Source organism: Aegilops tauschii, chromosome 2 (genome assembly GCF_002575655.3).
Source record: "Aegilops tauschii subsp. strangulata cultivar AL8/78 chromosome 2, Aet v6.0, whole genome shotgun sequence".
In the NCBI taxonomy this organism is placed as follows: Eukaryota; Viridiplantae; Streptophyta; class Magnoliopsida; order Poales; family Poaceae; genus Aegilops; species Aegilops tauschii.
In genome coordinates, this window is record NC_053036.3 from 77,006,979 (window position 1) to 77,015,227 (window position 8,249).

The 8,249-nt window shown below is 44.8% G+C and overlaps 1 protein-coding gene across 1 annotated transcript; it reads left to right on the top strand.

The window, feature by feature from the left end:
• Nucleotides 1-4,825: 4,825 nt before the first annotated feature.
• Nucleotides 4,826-7,516, top strand: LOC109786955 (uncharacterized). The gene is made up of 3 exons (XM_020345517.3): nt 4,826-5,355; nt 5,625-5,931; nt 7,113-7,516. The coding sequence occupies exons 1-2, from the start codon at nt 4,936-4,938 to the stop codon at nt 5,895-5,897; spliced, it is 693 nt and encodes a 230-aa protein (XP_020201106.1). The 5' UTR covers nt 4,826-4,935; the 3' UTR covers nt 5,898-5,931; nt 7,113-7,516.
• The last annotated feature ends 733 nt before the right edge of the window (nt 7,517-8,249 follow it).

Consider the following 8,249-nt stretch of genomic DNA (forward strand, 5'->3'; position numbering starts at 1 on the left):
AGGCCCGGGCGCGCCCTGGTGGGTTGTTCCCACCTCGGGTGCCCCCCGGACTGCCTCTTTGCTCTATAAATACCCCAATATTCTAGAAACCCTAGGGAGTCGATAGAAATCAATTCCAGCCGCCGTAGAGTCCAGAACCACCAGATCCAATCTAGACACCATCACGGAGGGGTTCACCACTTCCATTGGTGCCTCTCCGATGATTTGTGAGTAGTTCTTTGTAGACCTTCGGGTCCGTAGTTAGTAGCTAGATGGCTTCCTCTCTCTCGCTGAATTCTCAATACAATGGTCTCTTGGAGATCCATATGATGTAACTCTTTTTGCGGTGTGTTTGTTGGGATCGGATGAACTTTGAGTTTATGATCAGATCTATCTTTTTTATATCCATGAAAGCTATTTGAGTTTCTTTGATATCTTATATGCATGATTTCTTATGGTCTCGTATTTCTTCTCTGATATTTGGGTTTTGTTTGGCCAACTTGATCTATTAATCTTGCAATGGGAAGAGGTGTTTTGTAGTGGGTTCGATCTTATGGTGCTTGATCCCAGTGACAGAAGGGGAACCGACAAGTATGTATCGTTGCTACTAAGGATAAAATGATGGGGTCTATCTCTACATAGATAGATCTTGTCTACATCATGTCATCGTTGTTATTGCATTACTCCGTTTCTCCATGAACTTAATACACTAGATGCATGCTGGATAGCGGTCGATGTGTGGAGTAATAGTAGTAGATGCAGGCAGGAGTCGGTCTACTAATCTTGGACGTGATGCCGATATAATGATCATTGTCTAGATATCGTCATGATTATTTGAAGTTCTATCAATTGCCTAACAGTAATTTGTTTACCCATCGTTTGCTATTTTTCTCGAGAGAAGCCACTAGTGAAACCTACGGCCCCCGGGTCTCTTTCTCATATATTTGCCTTTGCGATCTACTTTTCCTTTGCTTTTATTTTCAGATCTATTAAACCAAAAATACGAAAATACCTTGCTGCGTTTTATTCTTATTTATTTTATTTGGCGTTCCATATATCAATCTACTACAATTTTATTCACGTCCGTTTGCCAATTTCTGGCGCCGTTACCCGAAAGGGATTGACCACCCCTTTAACACGCCGGGTTGCGAGTAGTTGTTATTTGTGTGCAGGGGTTGTTTACGTTGTGTTGCTTGGTTCTCCTACTGGTTCAATAACCTTAGTTTCATCACTGAGGGAAATACCTATCGTCGCTGTGTTGCATCATCCCTTCCTCTTTGGAGAAATACCGACGTAGCTTCAAGCCGCATCAAAACGACACGTATGTATCGTTGCTATTAAGGATAACAAGATGGGTCTATTTCTACATAAATAGATCTTGTCTAAATCATGTCATCGTTCTTATTGCATTACTCCATTTCTCCATAAACTTAATACACTAGATGCATGCTGGATAGCGGTCGATGTGTGGAGTAATAGTAGTAGATGCAGGCAGGAGTCAGTCTACTAATCTTGGACGTGATGCCTATATAATGATCATTGCCTGGATATCGTCATGATTATTTGAAGTTCTATCAATTGCCCAACAATAATTCGTTTACCCACCATTTGCTATTTTTCTTGAGAGAAGCCACTAGTGAAATCTATGACCCCCGGGTCTCTTTTTTATTATATTTGCCTTTGCGATCTATTTTTATTTGCTTTAATTTTCAGATCTATTAAACCAAAAATACCTTGCTGCACTTTATTTTATTTGGCGTTCGATCTATCAATTTATTACAACTTTCTCACGTCCGTTTGCCAATTTCTGGTGTCGTTACCCGAAAGGGATTGACAACCCATTTAGCACGTCGGGTTGCGAGTATTTGTTATTTGTGTGCAGGTGCTGTTTACGTAGTGTTGCTTGGTTCTCCTACTGGTTCGATAACCTTGGTCTCATCACTGAGGGAAATACCTACCGTCGCTATACTGCATCATCCCTTCCTCTTTGGGGAAATACCGACGTAGTTCTAGCAGACATCAAAGCTTCATCGTTAAGACTATAAATGAACATACACGTAATCAACTTCACATTCTATTTGAATCGAAAATTGAAACAACAAACAAGAGCACAAAAGAATGTAAAATAACTTTTTTTACCTTTGCGACATATCGTCGAACATGTCGGATGCGGTTGCCGTCGGCGTGACCACATCTTCCTTCATGGCCGGCGGTGGCGGCGGCGGGGGTGGAGGAGGGGCTCCTTTGCCGGAGGACGATGCCAAGGCCACCGGCGGTACCAATCAGCCGACGCATCCGCGTCCAGCTTCAAAATCTTGGTCGCCCGACCTTGGTTCTCCGCCGGGTTGCGGCCTAGCGTCGCTGGCCGCTTCATGCCTCTACCGCAGGGCTTGCCGGCCCGCTGCTTCTTTGCTGGTGGCTCAGCCGCGACGGTGACCGACCGTGGTGGGGCAAAACCGGGACGCCAGCATGGCCGCGGCATGGAGGCAGAGGCCGAATTGGGGAAAGTGGTCGCGAAGGTGGCGGCTACAGCGAGGTGGGTCAGACCACCGGCGGCAGTGGCGGCAGAGGAGGCGGCGGGGTCAGCGACGTCGGCCATGGCGGCCGGCGGGCGGGAGGCGGATGGGCGGCGGTCGCGCGGAAGCCAACTGAAGGCACTTGGATGGTATGCACACGACTGGCGTTTTTACATCTCCAGTAGGTGGAGATGCAAATTTGCATCGCGAGGTGTTGTATTTTACATCTCCGGAAGACAGAGATGTAATATTTTTTACATCTACATCATCTGTTGAAGAGGAATTTGAGGGTTTCGGAGATGCAAAAATTAGCTATTTTTGCATCTACGTCTTCTATTGGAGACGCTCTAACAATAAAGTGGGTTGTCAGGGCAGGCTGGCTGTGGAAGCTTCTGGTCTCTAACCAAACAGCTCTCAGGCATCTACCAAGTAGACGTCCGGCCAGGTAAGTTTGCGTCAGGGTGGCAACCAAACAGCCCCTAAAACTCTCTCATTTTTCTATAAAATTGTTCTACCATGGACCCATAGATCAACGACCCCATATCTATATCTATACCTACTATTAAAGAAAGGTGATATTCTTGGTTTCGTCCCGCTTCGTTTGGTCCTGCTTTAAATAATTTCACGTACACTATTTGATCTCGTTACTTGCCACCCGTTTTGGCCCAACGGAGGAAGCCCATCTGACGGCGCACTGTGGCCCAGGTCCGAAGAAAAATAAATTTTCGATGGGAGGGTTCGATCTCATAACCTGTCAACCGGCCACACACAGTTTGTCCAACTGACCCAGTTAGATTGTCTAAAAAAAAACCCAGCTAGAGATATGAGTGGCTTTTTTTCCTCCCATTGCAACGCACGGTCCTTTTTGCTAGTACACCTAACGTTCGATCTGGGGACCTCCAGAACAGACGGAAGGTTCTCTGTGGAGCTTTCCCATGAACGAACAACTTTTCTTTCAGTACCATCACCTTGCACTGCGGTCCCTGACGCTAGCCATGCCCTTTCTGAGCCTCCTGGCCCAAAACAATTCCCTTGGTTAGAAAAATAAAACATTTGTCTCAAAAGACTAAATAAAACTAAATAAAAAATTGCCCAAAACTATTATTATGTGTTCAAAAGTAGAAAATTAACAAATGACATATGCAACAAGTATTTGCCATGTGGTGTACAGAATTAATTGTCATCTTATATTTAAGACCAAGCTACGGAGGAATACCCGTAACCCTACTAGCTAACTCATGAGCCATGAGGTTAGTTTCACGCACACAATGCTAAATAGATGACCAAAGTTATTACAAATATCTGATCAATCATTACGAATAAGGGATCACTACTAAATTAACAAACCTTCACTACATTTCATCCACGAGCTCTGCACAATCGGAATGAACCAGATGGTTCTGAACGCCCTTCTTCATCACCATAGCTCAGTCCGTGTGAGCGTCCATAGTTATTTGAATATATCTACAATCTCATTTTTCTTTTCTTTTAGCCGTATAATCTTATTTCTCTTGAAAGAAATTCTGCAACAAGAGAAGACCTTAGCCTTTCTTTCTCCTCCCGTCGGCGCCGCCGCTGGTCCGGCCCATCTCCAATGGCCTTTGGGCCATGGACGTGCGGAGGATCTTGGCCACCCCGCCGATGGGAGGGACCCCATTCTCGTTTTTATTAAATCCAGCGTCTTGGTTGGGTCTGTGTGGCAGCGGCGATGTCCCTCAGTAGGAATAATGTCTTCCATGTTGTATTTCTGTTCCGATGGTGTGTCTAGAGTCGTCAGAGGGCGTGTGGAGTTGTGTCTCCATCGGATCTCGTGGGATTCGGTCAGTGCTGGTCTTAGGTGGATTTGTTTGGATCTGGTCTTCTTCGTCTTTGTTTGGTTGTTTATAGGATTGATCCTTCTAATCTCCGACTTTCTTCATCGGTGGTGGTTGCTGCTCTGGTGCGTTGGTCCTATAGGGCCTTAACATGACGACTTCCTGACTGTCTACTACAACAAAGTTTGCCCGACTCCGATGACGAAGGGGTGATGACGGCGTCGCGCCTTCGGCTCGCTCCAGTGTTTGTAGTCCTCGCTAGGTGGTCCACGGGCCTGGTCGTAATTTTTATTACCTTTAGTGTTCTTTGTGCTAGCAAAATTGAATAGAATAGATTGAAAGTTCCTCCCAAAAAATATTCGGCAACAACATTTAACATTTCACCCAGTGGCAAGAATCGGGCACCCACTATCTCCGCATACCCGGTAGAACCCGAATCCACTAGCGGAAATGGGTGAGAACAGAACCCGCAAGAGGGACAGCTGGCCGCAAAACCCCCTCCCCTGTTCGTCGCTAATCCCATTTCCCACAAACCCCCGTCCTCTCGCTGCGCAAGCGCAACCCAACCACTCCGCCTCCTCCGAGGGCGAGAAGCTTCCAGGAGCTAGGGTTTCTCGCACCGCTCGATGGCGCTGACCGTCGTCGTGGTGCTGCCCTCGCCACCGCCGCCCCCGCCGGAGCACATCGTCGTCGTGGTGCTGCCCTCGCCGCCGCCGCCGCCTCCGCCGCCCCCGCCGGTGAGGATCGTCGTCGTGGCGCCGACGCTCGTGCGCTTCGCCCGCGTCCTCTGCGTCGCGGCGGGAGTCCTCATCTTCCTGCACTTGGCGGCTGTGTGGATCATGTCTGCGGCCACGGCTGCAGAGGTCGTCGCGCGCCGCGCCTGGGGCGAGGGCTCCGCGCCAGTCCTGTTCCTCCAGGCGGTCATGTACGGGGCCCTCAAGGTCTGCGTCTGCATCATCCTTGCGGTGCTCGTGATTGTCGTCCTGCGGCTGTGCGTGGCCTACGTGATTGCAGCTGTATCTGGATCCACTTCGGGATTCAGGAAGGTATCGTGCAAATTAACTCCTTGTGATATTTATTCCGGTCGAATTGCAGCAGTACATAGGCCAGTGTTATCATTAATCTTCTAATTAAAGATGCCATATATATTATGTTCGAAAAAATTTGGTAGTTCAGGTTGTCCTGATGAGTAGTAGTAGTAGTAGTTTTTTTTTTCCATGTGTGTTCATCACTTCATTTGCATCCTACCATTTCTGAGCCATTCCATATATAATGTTCATCCGTATGGTTTTTTTGAATTTGTTGTCCTCCTCAGAGCACCTTCGGAGGAATCAGGCCAGAGTTGACTGCACACTTGTTTAGGCTTCTGCGCCCCGTGGTGCTTGGATTTGTCGTGGATATGGCCTTTCTCCTGCTAATAGTCATTGGTCTTCTGGTAGAAATGATGTCGCCACATGTGGAGGGATCGATATCTCAGGGGCAAATGGTTGGTTCGGTGATCATGGATGTGGGGACATTTGGTTTTCACGCGACAGCTTGCTTTCTTATCATCCCAGCTCTCGTTCTTAGTTTTTGGAGGGAGCGCTAGGCGGACAGGAACACACCATCGCAGTTCTGTTGAGGTATATATATATACCTCCCCCTTTTGCTTTGCTCCCCTGTATCTGTGAGCCATATGATCTTTCTCAATTATAATCTGCATAATTTGTGTAGCCTCTTAATAGCACGAAAACAGTCAGTGTTGTAAGTTTGCCATCATTTATCTTATCTTAGTGACTGTTGGTGTTGATATTTCTTAAGATGGAGCATTGTTCCATATAAAACCAATGATCATTTTGCTATTTCCTCTGGTCATTGCCTTTTAGCATTCATGATGAAATTGGGATTGACATCGATCTTAAATTGTGCAAGGTGCCAATTGTTGCAGTTCTACACTTCTACTGTATGCCTTTGTTACGAAGTGATGATCATTATTCATTAAAATGATCGATATTCCACATATTAGAAAAAAAGTAATATTAACTGTTTATGCTCCATGGTCCCCTGTGATTGTTGTATCATTGCAGCGAGTGAGATTATAACATTGTTTGCATGCTTCTAAACTGCTTGCAAGCACCTTCTTTCAGAATTCTTGTCAGTGATAATTTCCCCCATTGAAACCAATGGGAAGACCCAAAGTTTACAAGTCTTGGCTATGGCGTATGAGTCTACTCTTCTTAGCTGCATTTGGCAATTATGACTTTGTGCCATGTTTCGTGACTCTGGTAAAAAGAAGTAAACTATTTGATCATGTAAATAAATAGCATGACGCTAAAACGACACACCTCTAGTCCTTTTAACAATGACCCGCTATGCCCACTACATTTTAGTAGATAATTGCCATTGTGCCTTTGTCCGCTGTTCTGTGACTCAGTTTAGTGCTTTTATACTTAAGTAAAAGAAAGTAAACTGTTTGATCATGTACATAAATAACATGACAGTAAATGTATGCACATCTAGTACTTTAAGGTGGTGCTATGCCACTACATTTTGGTAGACGTCCCTTTGACAACAGTTAATATCTGATGTTGGAAGTTCATGTCATCAGTTGTGTGTTTGCTATACCAATTGAAAGGACGAGAAAGATTCGAATTCTGTAATCTAAAGTCTTATATTAGTGAGGGAGTACTTCATTGCTGGAAAATGAGTGGCATTGCCTTTAGATTTATACTACTTGAAACTAAACTGTTTGATGGTTAATGTTGATATGACAATGTTCTTACATGTGGTAATCTGATCAAATTCTGGGTTGGGTTATTGGCAGATGAAGCTAAGACGAGAAGGTGTCCGGAGATTTTTGCAAGGAGCTACAGTACCCGTTCAGCTGATGGTCGTGAGTGATCCCAACAGATACAATATTTCAGTGGAAAACAGAGTTTTTGCAGATTGCTTCGTTCTGTTAGTAGATCCGAATCGTCGATAGCCGTGAAAACTTTTGTAGACGTGCTTCTTTCTGCTATTACTAGATCCTAATCGTCAATAGACATGAAGTTTCTTGGGTCATTATGAGTCAGGTGGTGATATTCGGTACTCCTCCGCGCTACTCGCTTACAATATTGCACTAGACTATTGGTGTATATATGATGGTGGAATTGATTCGTGATCTCTTTGTAATACCCTATTGGAAGAAAATGCTTCCATGAGACATTAATCTCGTGAAATTACTGCCGTCGGTTTGTGTTCTTGTATGTTGTATGCACGATAGTAACGTTTTGCAGGTGGGTTATGTATGTTGCCATTTTGAATATCCTTGTGGTCATCTACTGCCATCGTGGTCGTTGTATGTTGCCTCTACCTGCTGGCATGCTTGTATTGTAGTGGCTGCTGAACTTCATTACATTTTTTTAACATTATGATGGTTAGCGGTACGACAAATTTGCAATCTTGTTGGATATTTGGTAAATAAATTTGCGTCAAATCTATATGCGTGTATGTTACAGAGACTCTAGTCAAGGATACCATGCATTAAGAGTGCAGCACAAAGGCGCGCTAGACATGGAGATGGAAGCAAAAACACCACCATCGCCACGTTTGGGGCAGGTATTTAACACATACAGTAGCATCGATCTGACAATTTGCTCGTTCTAACGGTGATTCTGATCGGTGGGACCTGTTTATCACGCCCATAATACAAATCACAATAACCAATGAAGACCTAATTAAGTGCTAGACAATATATTAAGCATGACCCTCTCACTTCTCCAAGTGATTAGTTCCACATTAAGAACCAAAATCTGATGGTATATTTAATGTAGGCAGTAGGCATAGTTATATTTGCATATTCACAAAACGACAAGCCTTACAATAAGAAAATTCTGATTTGTTATATTGGTCAAACAAACTGAAAAAAGGAGGGAGTACCTCAAAAGCAAACAACAAAGACAACCTTGAGACAAGCCGA